The following is a 22,400-nucleotide window of genomic DNA, read 5'->3' as shown; positions in this document are numbered from 1 at the left end:
GTATGATTATTCAAGTTCTGTCCCTTCTATCCCACAGATGAAAAATTCTTGAGCCTGTTTAGCCCTCCATCTTTCCTTGACTTCTTTTATTTAAGGATGTAAAACCAATATGTTAATATACTTACAGATACATGGGTGATTTTTGAAATTATTTTTAAATGTAGTTTTAAAACTCCAGATTGAAACAGAAGAGCCACAAGACCCGTAAGACTGCAAAAATTCTGGCCAAGGAAGATGGGAAAGGCTTTTAAAAACCAAAATTCAGTGTTCATGATTTTTGGCTACTGGTACTGAAACTGCACTATCCAATAGTAGCAAGCAAATGCTTCTCTTATTTGTCTTACATTTCTTTAATCCACTGATTTTGGTAGAAAATGAATAAATTTCAAAAGCACTTTAATCCCTTATGATACTTCAAGATTATTGTCATATAGAAACCATCAGTCAGCAGTAATGTAATCCAGCTGGAGTTTGAGAAACTGTTTTAAAAAAGGGGTTAACAATTTTTGGGTGCATTTAGGAAACTGTGTCCAAAATTGCACTGGTAAAGTTACTGTTCATATTCACTAAAGGTTCAATCAAATTAACTTGCCTAATCAGTAATGTAAACCAGCAATCCATCAGCATTATAGTATGCAAGCATTTATCTGATCTTTAAATTGTGCTTCTGGCGTATTTAAGGTTGGGTAATCAGTCATGCAGCGAAAAATAGGCTTATGACAAAATGTAATCAAAAATATTTCAGGTGTGCAGACCTCCACCTGAAATTCCCTACATTAAAATTACCAAAAAATAACTTGAATGATTCCACATAATATTTTGTTTCTGCTTCCCCTGTTGGTGCTAAGAAATGTTTAATTAAATATTTTTTGATGTGAACATAAAATGTATCCAAGTATCCCATGGCAAAATAATTGGTGCAAATTGAAGACCCTTTCCTGACCTGTGCAATTGCAATGTGCCACAAACTATAATTTATCCCCCATTTCCACCTCCATGGTCAGTTCTACCAATGGACCATATGAGAACTAAAAATACACAGAGGAGATGGTGCATTGAAAGCCACAAATTGGGTGGGAAAATTCACTTGCTGTGATTGGAGAGAGAGAGAGATTACTAAATGGAAGGGAGTGACACTGGAGGGGGAAGAGTATTGCACAGTGGAAAGAGAGGGTTGCAAAGCAATGAGAGGGTCTGAATAGGGAGAGTGGCAGCAAACTTGAGAAAACGTTTCTATACATTTGAAAATAGGATACTTGTCAAACTGGGAATAGGAAAAATAAGGTAATGAATTCCATGCAAATTAATATGGAGTATCTAGATTAAAGTTTCAGGGGTTCAGTAGTTAGTGTATAGGGAAAAATATAGTGGATGTTATTGCAATGAACACTGACAGTTGTATAATATTGAATAGTTTTTTTTCATATATATTTTGCATTTGTGTGTCACCCATCTCAAAGCATCTTACATTACACTGAATTGTTTGAGGTGCAGTGACTGTGTTAGAAAGAGACTTGCAACAGTTTAGCTGTGACTTCACAGTCTGCAGGAAGCATGTTTTTGTGTCCCAAAGTGTCAATTTTCTTTAATAAAAAGCACTTGTTGCTAACTTATGCCTGTTGTCTCATAGTAATTTAAATATTGTGGTGTCCAGCCAATTAGTATTTTCCTTGTGTGTTGTGCCTATAAATTTAATAGAATAATGATAATTATTGATGATTTCTTCTAATTCTACTTCTGGGCAACCATATCCCTTGTATATCAAGACAAGTTGGTGGTAGTGTTGATAGTGAGGAGGAGGGTCTTAGGCTATAGTCTGATATTGATCAGCTGGTAAATAGGTTGCAGCAATGCCAGATGGAATTTAATCGTCATAAGTGTGAGGTGATACATTTTGGAGGTCTAATAAGAATAAGGGAAGGATATACTCAATGAATGATAGGTCCCTATGGAGCGCTGAGGAACAAAGGGACCTTGGTGTACAAGTCTATTGATCCCTCAAGGTGTCCGCACAGGTTGACAGAGTGCTAATGAAGGCATACAGAATGTTTACCTTTATTAGAATATAGGAGCAAGGAAGTTTTGGTGCAACTTTATAAAACATTAGTTAGGCCACAGATGGAGTTGCAGTCGCTACACTTTTGGAAAGACGTGCTGGCGGCGGAAAGGGTACAGAGGAGGTTAATCAGGATGTTGCCTGGGATGGAACGTCTCAGTTATGAGGAGAGACTGGATAGGCTGGGTTTGTTTTCCTTGGAGCAGAGAGGATGAGAGAAGATCTGATTGAGATATACAAAATTATGAGAGGCATAGACATGGTAAATCATGAGAATCTTTTCCCCATGGCAGATTTGTCTAAAACCAGAGGACATAAGTTTAAGATGAGAAGTAAGTGGCTTAGAGGAGATCTGAGGAAACATTTTTTTTCACCCAGCAGGTGGTAGATATATAGAATGAGCTGCCAGAGAGTGTGATGGAGGCAGGTACTTTTACAACATTTAAGAGCATCCAGACAAGCACTTAAAATGCAAGGGCACAGTAGGCTATGGACCAAATGTAGGTACATGAGATTATAATTTTAGTGTTTGTTGATCGACATAGGTATGATGGGCCAAAGGGCTTGTATCCATGCTAAATGACTTTATGTCTATGACAAATAGAAAAGCTCTTGTTATTCAATGACTGCATCACTTAATAACGAGCTTGACAAAGGAGGCCCTGTAAAACAAAACTGAGCGCCTGCAAATCAAAATTAGCCCTGAAAATGTTTCAGGAGACTCCTGAGTTAGATTTGAGCCCTGGATCTGATTTCCGCGAATTGATCTTAAACTTAAAGATTGCAGGAAGATCTGAGCAGAGGTGGTTCCTACATATTTGAATTTAAAATTAGCTGATGCTGCTTGTGTTAGCTGAAGTTAATCATGCAGGAGTTCAACTTCAATATATGAAATTGTATGATTCCTGAGACTACCAAATCAGTGATCTGGTGTTTTCATCGTAGTTCTGTTGTCAAGCCCATTGTTTTCAAGACCACCATTGTCTGTTTTTTAACCTCCTAACTATTCAGCAAGCTGTAGGCTCATCATCAATAGCATTTCAGTGTCTGGGACTTTCATATAGTTTTAAATGCTTTATTCAGAAAGTGACTGAGTACAGAAAATCTGTATCAATGATCATTTCAGCCAATAGGTTCCCTCCCCCCCCCCACACACACAAAAGGTTATTCATTATTGCTGTTGAATTAGTGGTTGACACTTCAATTCCCTGTTAGTCTACTTACTCACCTGCCAATCATCTGATAGTGAAACATAGTAATGAAACTGCCTGGTTGCTGTGTGAATTGAAACTATTACCATGACAACAATGCTATGGAGTATTTCCATGGTACACCATGTAGTGATTAATTATGAGATGTGCCACATGTCATATGATTCTAGTTAGCTGTGATTAAGTCATTTAAACAACTACAAATAATTCACTGTTATACAAGTATTTGTCTTGTGTTGGTCAGAAACCTTGAGTACTATTGGTAGTATTATCCTGTACACAATTGACAGCAACATTAGAAAGGGAGATAAATGTTGTAAGAAGTTTGCTTTTCCCAAAGTCACTGTCTCGATGATGCTATCAGTCTTTGCCTATAATGTGTCTGTCCTTTTAAATATGAAGCAAAGCAGTAAGTGGGTGAATAGATCACAGCTGAGCACCCTGGAAGAGCTTCACCTCCTCGGCCAATATGCCACACACCTGTACTCCCTAGCAATCCTACCTTAAGGACACAGGAAGCAGTTATAGCATGACCCATCTGGAATTGATTCATTCTACGCAGGCCAGGAATCAAACAGTGGCCTTCCTAGTCTGTATGGCTTTGTAACAAATAAGCCGTGTTAATAAACGGAAGAAAGATATGGCATGATCCTCATTCGCAATCACTATTCAGTGAATCCAACTGTAAAATCTTAGTATGTATGTAACAGGTCAGAAGAGAAGTATGAACATACAATTGAAAATGACACTTGAACTTCCTGTTGATGATAATAGCAGACCAGTATTCTAACACATGGAAGGAACATTCTTCTACATTGACTTTTTAATACAATGTTAACTATTTATTTTGAAAGTTTTGATGTTTCTGATAAAATGCTAAATCAGAAATGTTAAACAAACACATCAAGTTTTTGTACTTAAGAGTAACAAGTAATTTTTTAATTTGGTCATCTGTACCATTTATTGTTATTTGATAATTTGTAGGTAAATAAAACTGCAGGACTGAATAATTGCATCTAGGAACTGACTGACCAACCAAAAGCTGTACTTTTAATTTTATTTCTTTCAAATTAGCCTTCCGAAAGAAACAAAAGAATGGATTCCGAGATTTCATTCCACTTTTTCTGAAAGTGCAAACACAAAACCAGTCTGGTATGTATGCATTCTGATATAGCATCAAAAGGTTAAAAATAGTAATTCTTCATGCATTTTAATCTGAATTAAGGCATTATTATTTTACCAAAAAGACATTGTGTTTGAACCAGAATCAAAGTCAAAAACTATAGATGCTGAAGATCTGAAATAAAAAGAAATTGCTGGAAAATCTCAGCAGATCCAGCAACATCTGTGGAGAGAGAAATAGTTAACATGATCAATCCAATATGATTTTTCTTGTCAGGAAACTTGGGCCAGTTGTTTTTTTTTGATTCTGTGCTTAAATCTTAAATGTGTTTATATAGGCTCCAATAGCAACTATGTTTATAATTTTCAAATCCTGCATCATTCTGGTCTACAACTAAGTATTATTGTTCTGAAAACTATTTATACTACATAACAAGAACTAAACAAACCAAGCCCCCATTCCACGTGTATATCTGTCACTCATTCTTAGTGAATAGAATTATGGAACTGTTTCTAAGGGAGGAACTTGACCGACAACAACTGTGCCACTGATACCATGCCACACTGCATGGACTCTCATCCAACTCCCTACTCTTGCCTTGTACCCTTTTTAATATTTTTCTTCAAATGTTTATCTTGAATCAGTTGTGGTAATCTCTGACAATATTGTGATGAATATTTTATTAACCATTTAGATTCCAACTTCCTTTTTAAGCTCTAATAATTTGCCAGTTGTTTCCAGTTTTCTGACTAATCCAATTATTTTTTTGTTATTTACCTCTCAAAGCTATTTAAATTTTTAAACACTTGTTATTTCAGAGTTTAACCTTTCCATTGTAGTTGAGATGGTCTGGTTTTTCAAACCTCTCACAGCTACATTCCCTTATTCTTACAAACGTTATTGTAAATCAACCTTGCATCTTTTCCGATAACAGGGTTTTCCAAGCTGCTCAAGGTTTTCCAGCTCTAGCTGTGTGGTCTCCTTTTATCTTACAACAGACTTCAGAGTTGTGGGGTTTGCTTCCCATTGTACATATGAAAACATCTTGAACTCTTCTTCTTCTCTATCTTATATATGTGTTTTTTAAAATTTCTTTCATTATGCATTTTTTTGTCTCTTCAGTTTTCATCTTTAAGTATTTTCTTATCTCCACAGTGCCACAAGTCATTTCTTTGTCTTCTGTATACGCATGTATCCTCCTCCTCCTCCTCCTCCTTGCCCCTCCCCTCCCCAACCTGACTACTTTTAAATGCTATTCATTTGTGACATCATTCAATTCTGGAGGAGTGATTTTTACTTGAAATCTGAATTACCTCATATTTTAGAAAAATAAAACAAAGGACTGCAGACATTGAAAATCTGAAACAGAAGTAGAAATTACTGGAGAAACTCAGCAGGTCTGGCAGCATCTATGGAGACAGAAACAAACCTAATGTTCTAGTCTGAAGAAAGGTCACTGGACTTGAGACATTAACTCTGTTTTCTTTCTTTATTAGACCAACTGAGTTTCTCCAGCAATTTAACCTGTAGTTATTTGATGTGTCACGGAATCAGTTGAGTACCTGTACATAATCTGTTTTTGTGGTCTATGATGTTTGTGCAGATTAATTATACTGTTTTTTTCATTGAATGCTAATTTAAAAATAAAATCCTATTAACTCTTCCTGTTTTACATATAAAACCATCTGATTGTTAAAGAAATATCTTTGTGCACTCTAGATCATCCTGTTTAACCACATTAAATTGGATATAGAACTCTCTGTACCTTCATCCAAGTCATTTTATATGCTTATCAGATAGTAGAATTATCTGATAGCCCTTCTTGATATCTCTTCCTTATATAGTTTGTAATTGTATGTTTAAGCAATGTTGCTGCTCCCTTTCTCAATCTTTTGATCCTGTTTAAAATCTGATAGCGTGGGATTCCACATTTAACATTCCTAAAAATACTCTTATCAAAATCAGAAATTTCACATAACTGTGACAAACTATCGATGCTTGTCATTCTCAATCTGTCTGCAGCCTTTGACATGACTGACGACACTATCTTCCTTCAGCACCTCCCCTCTATTGACAAGCTGGGAGCTGACTGCACTTGGTTTATCTATCTTAACTATTCTTAGCTGTCTAATCATTGTCAGAGAATCACGTCTTTCTGTGCTCCCACACAATTACACCTGGTTTGCCCAAAGCAACTATCCTTGCCCAGCTTGCCCCCCCCCCCACCACCACCACCACCCCCCACACCTTATTTCTTAGCAATTAGCTGTCTTTGAATGATATGAACCTGATACTGACACTTCCTTATACTCACCAAGATATCTTCGCTCCTGGTTAAGCAATTATTAAATTTAAAAAATACTCTTCCTTGTTTTCAAACCTCTCCCTGATCTCTTCCATCTCCACAATTCTATAATGTAATGATGCTCACTTAATTCTGGCCCTTGAACATCTTGAATTTTACTTGTTCTACCATTGGAGACTGTGCTCTCAGTTGCCAAGACATTAATTCTGAAGTTCCTTCCTAAACATCTTTACCATTCTTTCCTCCTTTAAGAAACTCACTTATTTCACCAAGCTTTTGGTCACCTGCCCGAATATCATCATGTGTGGTTCAGCACCAAATTTTGTTTGGTAAAGCCACTGAAGTATCTTGGTTTACTTTCCTGTATTAAAGGCAGTGTAAAAATCTAATTGTAGGCATATTTGGAATATTCCATACTTTTATCCAATCATCTGCAATGACTCATATTCCAATAAATTGAATTTGTATTTCTAATTCCTTTATTTACGCTACATGCGTCTGTGTTGGGTAATGCATATTTAAATTCCTGGTGCCCTCTGCCTCAAATTTAGATGCACATAATCATATTCAAATCCCATCATTGTCTCTGACTCTCTTGACTTCTCTAGTCCCATAATTCTCTAAGCATCTTCTTCAGTTTTTTTTATTAATTCATAAGATGCCAGTGATGTTGGCTGTGCCAACGTTTATTGCCTATCACTAATTTGCCTAAAGAACAATTAAGACTCATCAACATTGCAGTGGGCCGAGAGTCGCATGAAGACCAGACTAGGGCTAGCAAATTTCCTTCCCTAAATGACATTAGTGAACCAGATGTGTTTTTATGAAAATGTACTTTTGTTTCACAAGAAACAAAATAGATAATTCAGAATTCTGTTCATTATCAAACATAAGATATTGAAATGTACTTGAGAACTAATCAGCCATATTTTACTACAGATGATCTAGATGGTAATGAAAAATACCTAGATGGGTTGGTTGAAAGGTATAAAAATGGAGAATATTGGACAGATCAAACCAATACAGAGAGTTCCACCAACCAGAAAGAGTCTGCTTCGAATGAGGAGTTTGAAAAAACTCTGCGAACTTATCATCACAATGATGCTAATTATAGTTCTGAATTGAGCTTTGAGAAGAATGCCCAGTATTGCAAGGAAAGGTTACAGGACAAACAGGATGAAATAAGTGCTCATGAAGTACAATCAGAGATGAAGGGATTTCATGAGAATTGCATCGGTCAAGCTGTGGAGCCAGACACTTTCAAGACTAAAAGAAAAAGACGAAGTTCCATCACGGGTAAAAATAATATTTTATATTTTGGTTGCATATGTATTATAATTTTGAGAAAAAAATAACATGTCTGTCAATTAGAATGAGTAAAATACATCCTGTCTATCAAGCCAATTCCTTATCAATTCCTTATTCAAATGTCCAGCTGAATAAACACCTGTGGCATAAATTACAAATATATTTTTCTGCTTAATATATACACAAAAGATTTCAAAGTTCCTTCTCCTTCTTTGCATTTTGAATAAATACTTTGAAGGCATTTGAACCCTTGGAATGCCTAAGTAGCCTTGGATGTTGCAAAAGTGCAAATGCCTTTCTGTTGCAAAACATCTGGAAAAAATAATGTTTTCAACTTCTTAACACAAAATACTGCAAAAGGAGATTTTAAAACAACTTGCAAAAATCAGATGCAAATCACTATTCTTTGAACAAAATGAAAATTCTAATCTTATATTTTAAGTTTGGGTGTTAAAGAACTAGTATTTCAAATGTGAAAGTAGTCATTGTTGGCTGGCCCAGTAATTTACTGGATTGTATTGTTGAGATTCCAAGCTCAAATTTTGGCTTCATTTAGATATTCTAGGTAGTATTACTTCCTCAGATCTAGGATTTTCTATTAAGTGGAACATTGCAGCATATAGAAATACCTCCTCTCTATTTGTTGTGAGAGAGGATTTATAGGAAGTGAGCACAAAGGAAAAGCCCACTGTTTGGGTTGTCCTGACCAAAGATGATCATGTGGTGTTACAAACAGAACCAATATAGTATGAAAGCAGAGAATCAATTACCTTCAAAGGATAAGTTGGCAGTGATTAAATCTTTGCCTACTTCCTTTTTTCTTTAATCCTACAATTTTCAATTTTTCTTTCTGAACAAGTCATTCTGCATCTACTAATCTGGACAGCGAATGATGGTTGCCTTTAACCATGAAGAAGATATCATAGCAACCCAGTCAATTTCCCATACAAAGTACATATAAACATGTAAGAACTACTGAATGACTGACAGTGAGCAGAAACACCACAACATTTATGGTATTATTTTGCCTTCCTAACTTGGGGATACTGAAGCTAGTTGCAATGTCCCTAAGTGTAAGTTGACTGATTGTTTAATGCAGAACAGAATATGGACTGAGCTTGAACTTTCCTACTCTGTAGCGTGCTACACAATATACTGACCCATCAGGAGGCTCATTCTTGGTACATTAATGACAATCAGACAAATTATATATTTAAAAACAAATGATGGAATTTCTGTCTCAACATTATTTCCTTTAGATATAGGTCATTCATTTTATATATAAAATAACCAGTGTAGGTTCAGCTTCTTATCAAAACTGTGCACCTGCAAGTGTACCATAATAGGAAATGAACATATTTCTTAATCCAAATATTGAGATTTATTTTCTTCAGAAGTTGTGCTATATGCAAGCAAAATCAAAAAGTTTAAGTACAAAAGCTCATCCTTCCAGTCATCATGTTTTGATATTAACTTCATAATCATAGTAATTTCAAATTTGAACTAAATTGAGAATCTTGATAAGATAATTAAATTACATTGCTTTATTTAAACAGTTAACACTTTCATTTGATAAAATGAACTTAGAGTTACTGAGAATTTCATTTTTTCCAGTATCATGTTGTGAATACAGAAAATGATGTACTTGTATTATTTAGAACACATTAGTTTTTAAATCATCATGATCATCTATTGGTAAAAATGTTAGTGCTACATAGGGGTTTGTCTATAGTGTTATTAGCTGTAGGGCATGTTTCATTGTCCTGAACTATTTTCACAGTAGATGAATGGACTGAGAAGGAGATGAATGATGAATCCACAGACAACTCAGAAGACTCACATTCAAGTGAAGTAACAAACCTAAAAGTGTGCATTGAGCTGACAGGATTGCATCCCCGCAAGCAAAGGCACCTGCACCATCTAAGGGCACTCTGGGAGCAGCAAGTGTCTCCCGACAGATCTACTCCTTCCAGGACAGGTCGGCTCAGTAAGAAAGAGTTAGCTGGGGCCAAGGAGCCAGAGTTCATGGCAAAGGAGACTGAAGTCAAAGACAGGGTAGACGAAAGAAACACCAGGAAAGGATCAGAGGCCAAATCCAGCAGAATTGGATCTGAGGAGACCTTCACTAGAAATGACATTGAAAAAGGTACACTTGTAACCTGGAGAAGTCTGTATATATTTTTTCTTAATGCCCAACATACCTATCATACTTTGCTGAGCAAAGTGAAGCCATCTAACAGGGCCCACAATTCACTCTTTAACTAAATATGAAGCTGTCCAGGAGAAGGAATTCTGAAATGTTAAAGTACTTCAGTAAAAAAAATTGAGGTACATTGAAGTCAAATGTATTGATTTTTCATCCTGGCCGTTTCTTAACAAAGAGTTAAGTGCTTTCAAACAATTATCTATTTATTGATGACTCCCTTCTGTCATTTCTCTCCAAATCATTTAACATAATGCAACCTGTTTCAGTTTGAGGATAACTATCCTACAACCACAGTCAGTATTAATTCAAGGTGGTTGACAGAAGGCGCTTTTCAAAAAAGGGAAGAAAATATTTGATACGCTACTCCAACTAAGTAACTCAACTAAGTACTGCTGAATTGACCTGACTGAAGCAAACAGATATGAGCATTAGTCTGATTTAAAGCTCACATTTGGGATTTCCACTTTGTGGTGTTGGCTGCTTAACTAAATTCGTCATTATATAACCAGGTCAATAATTGAATGTGTAATGTTTGGCCTTTCAGTTGATGAAATGCTGTTTCTCAACTGTCTATTGAGCTTCATTGGAACAATGCATAAAGCCAAGGACAGAATGGTCAACGTACAAGTAGCATGGAGGATTAAAAGACACTCAACTGGAAATGTGGGGTCATGCTTGTGGACTTTATGAAGGTGTTCAGCAAAATGGTCATCCAGTCTGTGTTGATCTTGCCAGTGCAGAGAAGATTACTTTTGTGTACAGCAAATTTATACACTAACTTGAAAGAAGTACGTATAAGTCTCTGTTTCTCCTAGGACTGTTTGGGAGCCTGGAAGTTGAGAAAGTAGGAAAAGGCAGGTATTGCATCTCGTGCTTTTGTGGAAAATGGAAATAGGTTTTGGGCAAATGGAAAAGTGGACCCAGGTATCACTGAGGGCAACAATCCCATCAGAGTGTTGAGAGAGGAGAGAAAATGTATTTGGCAGTGGCATTATGCCAGAGATGTCAGAAGTGGCAGAGACGATCTGATGAGTTTGGATCTTGGTGGGATGGAAGGCGAAGATGAGGAGAATCCTATCATGCTTCTGGAAGGGAGGCAAGAGGGTGAGACCAGAAGTTCAGGAAGTGGGATTGACACAGCCAAGAGTGCTGTAAACCACAGAGAAGGACAATCCTCAGTTGAGGAGAAAGGAAGACATATTGAAACACTAGTGTGAAGGTGGCATCGTCAAAACAGATGTAATGGAGAAACTTGGAGAAAAGAATAGACCAGAAGTAAATATGAAGCTGTCCAAAAGGAGGAGTTTGGAAATAATAAAATATTCACAGTAAAAACAAATTACAAAGAATACTCAACTAAGAAATTCCATTTGGTCAAAGAATTAAACATGTTTAATATATCCAGTATGGATTATGTAGTTATTGAATTTGATTTGAAACACCAGAAGTGATTTTTTCAGGGCATGTGCTTCAAACTGAAGTACTTGCATAGTAACCTGTTTTTGCAAATTTTTGACAACTTCATTTACGTTTTTCTCTTTGGAAGAAAGTGACACTAATCTTTACTCTTGTACATTTCCTGCAATACACAATTCATTTCTGAAAGAGTGATACAAGGAGAATCGCTTGTCTGCTTTTGACTGAATATTGATTCAGTTGAAGACATTGTGCTTTATAATATATTTTAAATTTGTACTATTTCCTCCCTTCTCTGTTTTTTTCTTTTTGGGCAATTTTCTCATCATATTCAAAATTGCTACACTTTTTCAAAACTGACATTGAAGTTCTCTTTTCTGGTTAATAGTACCGATTAGCCAGTTTTATGTTAGTCTGCTGCTTATTTCTGATGGCAAATGCATGAATGTAGAGAAATATGAGGAACTAACACAAACTAGAAGCACAGAGGATCATTGTCTGTGTTCAAGCTGCAGTGCAACTAACAAAGCAATAATAAACATTAGCGGCATTGAATACAAAAATAGAGAGATAATGTCAAACTTTTATACGTGCCTAGTTAGTCTGTATGTGAAGTGTAATGTGCATTCTTGGGAATCCCATTAAAGAGAAATGGCCCTTGGAAAGAGTACAGTTAAAGATTGTTAGTCTGTTGTCAGGTAGAAATTAGCCATGAAGGGATACTTCAGAAATTGTTCCTTTTTTAAAAAAATGTACCTTAGAAGGTTAGGAAGTGTTCTCATAAAAGTGTTCCAAATTGTGAAAGGTTTTACTAAGGTAAGTAGCAAGTACTGGTGGATTATTACCAAGATTCAGTGGGGTTGTAGCCAGAGATGATAAATGAAAATATTAAGGGAAGATTAAAAAAATATCTTGTTACTGTGTAGAATTCTTTGCTACAAGTTGTCGTTGTTGTAAAAGATAAATTTATGGAAAAGAAAATGTTGGATATTTAAGCATATGGAGACTGAGTTTCCTATTAGCCATCCAATCTTTCATCCTTCCAATATGCTATGCTCTGCACTACAAGCTTTAATTTTCTGCAACGATGTGATACATTATCAGTGCATTCGGCAAATTTATGTACAGGACCTCCACCAATACCCCAGTCATAGCATATGTTACCTCCTCAAATAATTACAATAAGTTTAATCCCAGTTACTTGCCTTTCATAAAAACACATGGACTCTGTTGGATTATCTTGGGTTTAATAAAGTGCCCTGCTATAACTGGTCTACAGTTCCTTGCATTCTGTCTCCAGCCCTTTTTGAATAAAAGGTTTTATTTTGCTCTCTTTCAAACTAATGTCCTGATTAAGGAAGTTTTAGAAAATTTAAATCAGTTCATCAACTCTCACGAGCTGCTACTTGTAAGACTCTAATATGAAGTTCATCAGAGCCCAGGAACTTGTCAGTAGTAGCCTCTGACAATTTACTGAATTCTGCTTCTCTGGCGATTATGATTTTCTTAAGTTCCATTTCCCAATTACTTGCTGGTTTTGGGATGCTATTTGTATCCTTTGCAATGGAGATTGATGCAAAATACCTGTTCAATTAAACTGCTTTATTTTCAGTTAATAAATCTCCATTCTGACTTTCTGTCAGACCAGCAATAACTTGGTTAACTCTTTTTCAAGTATTTATAAAACCTCTTAGTCTCTGTTTCTACATTTCTAACTAGCTTTCTCTCATGATCTAGTTTTTCCCTCTAAAAGTTTTTGCATCATTCTTTGCATTTTTTAATATACCACCTACCTTTGTTCAGTCATATGATTTTTCTGAATGTTCAATATTATCTTTAACATTTCTAGTTAATAACTAATGGATATGTCTCTGGGATTTGTATTACTACTCAGAATGTATTTAGCCTGTGTGTTCTGAAATATCCACTTACATGTCTGCCCAAGCATCTCTATTAAACTATCATTTAACCTAAATTGCCAATCTCTTTCACCATCTCTGGCCTTATAATTCCCCTTATTTACATTTTTAAAAAATAGGCCTCTCCTTTTTCCCTCAAATTGAATGCCAAGGCTCTTGTGGTGCTGTGGTAGTGTCCTTATCTCTGTACCAGGAGGCCTGGGTTCAAGTCCTGGCTTCAAAAGTGTCTAGTAGCATGTATAAACAGGTTCATTCGAAAATATTCCAAATTAAATGTAAAATTCAATAATGATATGGTCAATGCTAACCAGAGGCACCTCCACAATGAAATCATCATCAATGCTGCATCATACCACATCTAGTATTATGCTCTGTGCTCTCTGCTTGGCTCCAGAATATGCTGTTTGAAGAAACCATCCTTAAAACATTCTGTGATCTCCTCATATAGACTACCTTTGCTCATGTGACTTTTCCAGTTGATACGTAGATCAAAACACCACTCCCCTAAGCAGCTTCTTGCCTTTATTATTACTCATTTCAACTCCAAACTAATTCCATATTCCTGCTTTCCTGAACTTAAGTAATCCCTTTCTGTTGAGCAAATGCCATCATTAACTAACAGAACCACGCTTTCATCTTTCCCAAGCTTCCTGTCCATCTCAATGCTCATCTTCCCTGTTATGCTCATATACACATTTTATTCAAATTATTCTTTAAATTCCAAGTTGCTTTTTTCAATTCCTGTGCACCTCTTAGTTTGGGGACGATCTACAAATGTGATTCCTTAACATTGAATTATTTAATCTGGCATTTCTCTTGCTAAAACAGGCTTGGCTGCTGTTTTTTGAAATGTTACTCTGATGCCAAAGGTCTTTCATCTCTGTGATCAAGAGAATGAGATGGCCTAGCAGCAGGCTTTGTTACCTTGGCAGCCTTGACATTAGCAAGGGTGGAAGAAGGCTGTCGATGTACTGTAAAGAACATTTTTGGCCTGGCTCCTAGTGCTACTACTAAACACTGTCTCCAGATGTCTATGTGACAACTGACTCAATGACAGCAGTGAAATGCATCAAACTTCATGCTAGCCGTCGCATCTTATTGATGAGGCCTTTGACATAAAGGGTTTTGTTGCACGTGGCCCTGGTCTTGCTAAATGATGCACTGCAAAGTTCTGATCACAGTCATTGTAAACAATAAGAACATGTGTTTGCTGAAAATTCCTACAATAGTTTGCTGAAGGCTGTTGGGAAAACTATCCAATGAATCTGTCTTTTTTTCACACTCTGTAATCACTCTTTTCTAAGCAGCCTACTTGAAAATTGGATCTTTATTCTCCAATGGCTTAAAGTAGCTGTGAGCTGACCTTCTGATTAGATGATCCCTGGTTCTTGGCTAATCACCCAGAGCAAACTCTTAAACTCTTTCATTTACAACTCTAACTTTATACACTTACCAATGCTGTTACTTTGCAGTATTTGAATAAAGGATGTGAGTTGTATCTTAAACTGTAAAGTGGAACATGAATATGAATAAGTGCACCAATGATCTATTCATGACAGCTTTGTGAGATATAGCTAAATATGCTGTGTGCACTTTGTCAATAGAGCGCATATTTTGGGCAGCAATGAGTGAGTAACTGAATAGGAGGGGAAACAAATTAAAGGTAACTAATAACTGTGAGCTTCCTGTTTTCTCTCCTATCTCAATGCTCTCCATTCCTGGTTTTAAAGAATCCGCCCTCAAATAAAGCAAAAATAATTCAGGTTTGGGAGTTCTCCATTCATACATGTATTCTTATCTTGTTACACTCAGTCATCCCCTGGTAAATCAACAACTGTAATGGTATGAAATACTACTATAGTGGTATCCATAGTTATTGACACAACAGATATGTGCATCAAAAAGGGAGTTTACACAGAAGTAGTTGTCAGGAAATGGAGTTGTTGAAACTGTTAATGCAGATGTTCTTGAGAAAAAGCAGTGTTATGAATGGTGCATGAGGACATAATGGAGTATGGTTTAAGGCTGGAAAAATATTGTAAGATGGTTTGGGTGGAATGGAGCTTTTAATTCATTTATATTTAATATACCTGAAGTTTAATGAGGTTACAGTAAGCTACCCAATCTTTAAGCCATACTGAGGATATTAAACTTATGGCATTGAGGCCATGACAATTGCAATGTGCTGCTAAAATAGTTGTTACCTGCTATGACCTGATGAGTAACCGAACCCAACATGCAGCCTATCTCCGGTTCATCAATTTGAAAAATATCCTCTTCTCAAAATGCCAAAGCAAAGCTTCAATTACCTTCTCAGTGCCTGGATGCTTCTATCACCACATATCTGTATGACTCTATGCTTTAAGAAGCTAATTCCACCCTCTATTCCAAAATGCAGAATTTTCCAAATCCTAATAATTGTCCATTGGGACCAAAATTATAGGTAATTTTAGAATTGATCAGGTTGGCATTTGCAAATAATGCCACTGCCCTGTTTATATTTGGAATGCTGAAATATATAAAAATCAATCTTGTTCTCTTTTCTGTGAACATGTGTCTTAATGTAAACCCATATGGAATGTCCATTAATTCTGGAACACTTCATTCTGTGGCTGACCACTGAGTGCAATCACATCCATAGAAGGATTAAAAAAAAATTAAAATTGGGTGAATATTCAAGTTGCATAAAATGACAATATCAGTAAATTATATAAGATTATGAAAATCGTTAAATTTCAAGAACCTATTGCTAAAAAGTATTAACTATTTTTAGGTTTATCCACACCTCCAGCATCTCCAAGGAAAAGGACAATTTCATCCAGCACAACAAGCAACAGTTGGCATGTACAGCGAAAGACAAGTACACCTGTGTCTCGTTCATCAAATAAACGGCAAAAAAACAAGGAAAGCCGCAAGCGTGGTGTCTTGTGCTCTGGAGAGGAAGAGGACCATTTACTTTCACCAGTTTTACCAAAGTATTCAAACACTGAACGGGAGAAACCTTCAGGAAAGCGCCAATGTAAAACAAAACACTTAATGCGTCAGGACAAAAGACGGTCATCACTGACAGCAGATGACTCAACTGATGTTGAGAGCTCAGAAGAAAAGGTATAAGATTAATTTATTTGTATTTTTACACAAGATCTGACATGTCACAGGCACAAACTGTAGGAACATAGTTCCTGGAACAAATTTGCATCATCCTTGGGAAGAGATGAAAATCACAATAAGACAACAAGAATCATAAAATCAAAAGCAAGATATTGCTAAAATTCAAAATAAAAACAAAAAATGCTGAAAACAGTTAAGTCAGGCAATATCTGTAAAGGAAAACAGTTAGTGATTCAGGTTGGTTATCTTCCATCAGAACCGAAGGATGGTAATAATGTAAGAGTTTTTAAGCTAGTAGAAGGGAAAGGGGGAAGGAAAAGCCAAAAGGTCTGTAATAGAGTGGAGCACAGATGTTCTTCCTGTCCCCTCCTCCTTTTAAAACCTCTTACATTTCTTTTTCTTTCTTTCTTGTTTCGTAATGAAGTACCATTCAACTAAAAATTTTTTTTTTTATTCATTGTTGGGATGAGGGCATTGCTGGCTATGGGTCAACCACATTGCTTTGTGTCTGGAGTCACATGTAGGCCAGACCAGGTAAGGACAACAGTTTCCTTCCCTAAAGAACATTAGTGAGCTAGATGGGTTTTTCTGACAACTGACAATGGTCATCATTAAAGTCCAAATTCCAGATATTTTTATTGAATTCAAATTCCAGGATTTGAACTCGTGTCCCCAGACATTTATCTGGGTTGACAATCCATTGATAATACCACAGGTCCTGTCTGATCTGAGTATTTCTGGCATCTTTTGTTTTTATAATAATATATTTGTGACTGTGACTTAGGTGATGGCAGAGTGTACATAAACACGATCAGTAATTTGAAGGTAATCAATCAAATATTGGTTAAACTTCATATGACCACATTCATCTGCTGGTTTAATTTGAAATTACATGAATTGATGTTATGCTGAACCATCCAGATCTGTTAAGTTTCAGATTCAGTTCCTGGTCTTTGCTGAGTTGTCTAATGTTAGGTGTGGCAACAGTTTGGCCAATACTGTTAACCAGTACATAGTCTGGGAGAACTAGCCATTTGGATACAGAACTGGCTCAAAGGTAGAAGACAGAGGGTGGTGGTGGAGGGTTGTTTTTCAGACTGGAGGCCTGTGACTAGTGGAGTGCCACAAGGATCGGTGCTGAGCCCTCTACTTTTTGTCATTTACATAAATGATTTGGATGCGAGCATAAGAGGTACAGTTAGCAAATTTGCAGATGACACCAAAATTGGAGATTTAGTGGACAGTGAAGAGGGTTACCTCAGATTACAACAGGATCTGGACCAGATAGGCCAATGGGCTGAGAAGTGGCAGATGGAGTTTAATTCCGATAAATGCGAGGTGCTGCATTTTGGAAAAGCAAATCTTCACACGACTTATACACTTAATGGTAAGGTCCAAGGGAGTGTTGCTGAACAAAGAGACCTTGGAGTGTAGGTTCATAGCTCCTTGAAAGTGGAGTCGCAGGTAGATAGGATAGTGAAGGCAGCGTTTGGTATGCTTTTCTTTATTGGTCAGAGTATGGAGTACAGGAGTTGGGAGGTCATGTTGCAGCAGTACAGGACATTGGTTAGGCCACTGTTGGAATATTGCATGCAATTCTGGTCTCCTTCCTATCGGAAAGATGTGAAACTTGAAAGGGTTCAGAAAAGATTTACAAGGATGTTGCCAGGGTTGGAGAATCTGAGCTACAGGGAGAGGCTGAACAGGCTAGGGCTGTTTTCCCTGGAGCGTTGGAGGCTGAGGGGTGACCTCATAGAGGTATACAAAATTATGAGGAGCATGGATAGGATAAATAGACAAAGTCTTTTCCCTGGGTTTGGGGAGTCCAGAACTAGAGGGCATAGGTTTAGGGTAAGAGGGGAAAGATAAATAAGAGACCTAAGGGGCAACTTTTTCACGCAGAGGGTGGTACATGTATGGAATGAGCTGCCAGAGGTTGTGGTGGAGGGTGGTACAATTGCAACATTTAAGAGGCATTTGGATGAGTATATGAATAGGAAGGGTTTGGAGGGATATGGGCCAGGCACTGGCAGGTGGGACTAAATTGGGTTGGGATATCTGGTCGGCATGGACAGGTTGGACTGAAGGGTCTGTTTCCGTGCTGTATACATCTTTATGACTCTAAGTGGAATAAGCCGCTAAGGTTCCTGCTCCCAAATTCTGCCCAGTGATCCCAGCTCAAAAATATTTTTTGACATCAGGTGAAGGTAAGATTGAACTATCTGATGCTGTCAACAGTTGAATTCCTTAACAAAACTTACTGAAGAATAGCACAGTGAATTGCTGCTCGTGAAGCTCATTCCAGCATAACTGTCACCTCCTGGAAGAGGAATAATGAAAAAGTGCAGAAATGATACATCAGTTCCTAAGCTATAAAACATTAACAGATAAAAGCAGTCTCTACTGTTTTAATCCGAATGTCAACCTATTATCTATTTATTGACCTATAATTTCTGTAGGAATTTCCTTTAATTGTACAAAATGTTCAATGATTACAAGCAACAGTAATTTTGGACTGGTGTATCTTGTCCCCTCAAATATGATTCTTTAAGAACTATTACATTTATTGTGGAAATGCTTTTCTGCTCTGATATTAGTGGCTGTGTTTCTCTATTACAAAATACATATCCTTGCACGTTCAAATTGTTCCAGTACATCAAAACATAATTTTTTTAACATTGAATTATTTCCACCAGACTCCACAGAATTCCACTCTAAATTAAGCTACTATTGACGGTTAGGGTTATTGGCGGCCCTCAGTTTTGCTCTCTTGTTCTCCAAATCACAGTTTACCAGTGGCTGGGAATGGAGACAGGAAAAGTTTAGCCAATCAGTGCAGGTGCTCAAAAATGTTTTTGGCACTATAGGCTTCTTCACAACATTGGTGTTCTTGCCATCAAAATAGTGATGCAGCAGAAGTACTAAATCCTTTCTTCCAGGAATGGTGGGTGTATAAATGAACATTTTTGTTTATACAATTACATTTTTAAAAGATTATCCATTAGAGCTATCCATTGGTCTCTTGAAAAGAAAACCTTGCATTACGTGGTGCCTAATTACATCTCATAGGAATGTCAAGTGTATCTGCTGTATCCTGAGTCCATTGGACATTTTCTTGCATATGCTTAAAAGATCCAATAACTGTCACAACTTGCCTCAAACAAGTTAGACACTCCTAAAAAGTTTGTTGTGTAGAGTTGACATGAGTACAGTCAGCTTGATGACAAACCAGAGCTGAAAATGTGTTGCTGGAAAAGCGCAGCAGGTCAAGCAGCATCCAAGGAGCAGGAGAATCGACATTTCGGGCATGAGCCCTTCTTCAGGCTCATGCCCGAAACGTCAATTCTCCTGCTCCTTGGATGCTGCCTGACCTGCACTTTTCCAGCAACACATTTTCAGCTCTGATCTCCAGCATCTGCAGTCCTCACTTTCCCCTTAATGACAAACCAGGGAGACTTTAGTGATTATGGAACCATGTATGCTTTGGGGCTGTGTTAGGTAATAATCAGAAGAAGAGAAAATGCACTGATGTGTTCAAATTTTCTTTTAGTGAAGTGTTCAATATTTATTATTTTCTTCCAATTAATCCAATACACTTGTCGGATATTAAATTGGTTGGGATTTCAAAATATTAAATTTTATTACATATTTTTTTAAAAATGGTGTACAATTACATTTAAAAACTCGATAAAGATATTGTGTTATAAATGTTGGAATAGTTTCATTTGATATCTGGTGGAAGTTACACATGAATGGAAACAATTAATGGTAATTACACATTTAAGTTTCCTGGTTCTTTGTTTTCTTAGTTAGCAATTCTTTACACGCATCTGTGAGACTTGTTTGTTCAATGTTGAACAGAACTTGCTTTGGATCCAATTACAAGACATGCACCACTTCCAATATCAGTCGTATGAGAGGGCTAAAGTGGAGACAACCTGATGGTCATTTTAAATTATTTTTCAGGAAAGAGGACCTAACTTTGTGAAATACGTAAACACAGTAAAACCTAGTATAGTGTGGAGAAATGGCTTCAGTGGAATTGGTGTTCAGGTATACATATACAGAATGTGTGTCTTTCTGTATAATATGGATATAGTACCTTCTATTTTGCTACTTGATTCTGTCCCTTATTATTGTTTTAGAATTTGTTTTTGACATGGAGAATGCAAAAACTAGCATTTTACAGAATTTGTTACTACAGGGAGTATGAGGCATAGATAACTGTGATAGATTTTTTTGATGAGTGCCTATCTTACCCAGATTGCCACTCTGTTCCTTTTTTAACAAAATGAAAGAGCTCTGAATTTCCGACAGGAGATTCCAATCAGGGCTCCTTCAGAATTGTGGAGCCATATTTCATTTCTGAGAGTTGCTTTGTAATGCAAAAGTGTGGCTCCTTTTCATAGCAGTCAGCTGCTGTTTTCGGAAATTTAAAGCTCCAGAATTAGATATTGTACGATTAGAGTGCTGGGACGAAGATACAGGGAGGCTAGGGAAGAAGGTGCTAAGTGGGTAGGTTGACAGTGTGCAAGGTGGCATGGGGCAGGGGCAGGTAAGTGATACCACATTCAGGATAGGTTGAGATTAATGGGAGAAATTGGTCAGATGGGGTAAGGTGAGCCAGGTTCTGGGGATGGAGGTTGCAGGAGTAGATTGCATTTGGAGCAGGGGAAGGAGGAATGGGGCTCGAGTGCAACACAACTCATGCTCCAACTAGATGTACCATTGGTATCTTGGAAGTAATGCACTGCATGACTGGATTACCTAGTGCTACAGTGCGGCATGCAGGTTTTCTAGAATAATTGTGTGTGTACTCCAAACCTTTGTGACAAATCAAGTCCTCAGCATGGACAAAGCAACCCGCTGGTTTGATACCATATCCACAGATATTCACTCCCAGCACCACCAATGCAAAGTGAAAGCAGTGTGTATCATCTATGAGATGCACTTCAGAAATTCACCATGGCTCCTTGGAGAGCACCATCAAAACCTATAGCCAGTTCCATCTAGAAAGTTACAACACTACCACCTGCAAGTTCCCCTCCAACTGTCCAGACTTATATTGCTGCTTCTCACAGTCAGTAGATCAGAATCCTAGAACTTCCTCTCTAACAGTATTGTGAATGTATGCAAATAATATCATGCACCAAATGGACTGCAAATGTTTAAGGTAGCAACTCACCACCACCACCTTCTCGAGGGCAGCTCGGGATGGGTTGGCTGAGTCAGCAACACCGACATGCCATGAATCAATAAGTAAAATGATTGTAGAAACCATAATGACGATGCACAATGGATTTGGAGGATACAAATGAGGAATTAGCAGTATTCCAGCAATGCAGCAAAAAAGGTCATGCACTGGGTATTAAGGTTAGGTTCCTTCCTAGATGTGGCACAGCAATCTCATTTCTTAAACTGAATTTACCAAATATCTGTTCAAACATCTTGAAGTACATTTTCATTTCTTCAGATCTCATATTTTATTGCCTAATGTTGGAATCCTGTTATAACCAAAGATGAAAAAGTAATTCTACATGTTCAAATCAGTTGCACATCATTTCTCCTTTTACATACTGTATGAAAGTTTGTTGCCTGAATTAGCATTGAAGCTGTCCATTAATGGTTGCATTTTGATTCAGATATGTGACAGCAAATCTAACATTTCTCTAAAGAGACTTCCCTGTGAGAACTGTGAACATATTGACTGAAAGCACTGATAGTCTGCAAGGATTCTAGTAACTT

General features: G+C 37.1%; 1 protein-coding gene across 10 annotated transcripts in view; it reads left to right on the top strand.

The window, feature by feature from the left end:
• The window catches only part of bcor (BCL6 corepressor), a 327,180-nt gene that overhangs the window by 284,014 nt on the left and 20,766 nt on the right, over positions 1 to 22,400 (top strand). For 9 of the 10 annotated variants that reach the window (XM_072585138.1, XM_072585129.1, XM_072585128.1 and 6 more), the window contains 4 exons: positions 4,342 to 4,419; positions 7,635 to 7,991; positions 9,784 to 10,149; positions 16,318 to 16,652. In XM_072585138.1, the coding sequence (XP_072441239.1) occupies positions 4,342 to 4,419; positions 7,635 to 7,991; positions 9,784 to 10,149; positions 16,318 to 16,652 (1,136 nt within the window). The remainder of the gene's footprint in view (positions 1 to 4,341; positions 4,420 to 7,634; positions 7,992 to 9,783; positions 10,150 to 16,317; positions 16,653 to 22,400) is intronic. The other variant, XM_072585136.1, reaches the window with a different exon arrangement.

The sequence above is a fragment of the Chiloscyllium punctatum genome, chromosome 15 (assembly GCF_047496795.1).
Source record: "Chiloscyllium punctatum isolate Juve2018m chromosome 15, sChiPun1.3, whole genome shotgun sequence".
NCBI classification, from domain to species: Eukaryota; Metazoa; Chordata; class Chondrichthyes; order Orectolobiformes; family Hemiscylliidae; genus Chiloscyllium; species Chiloscyllium punctatum.
Note: the sequence above shows the minus strand (reverse complement) of the source record. Positions and strands in the feature narration are given on the sequence as shown.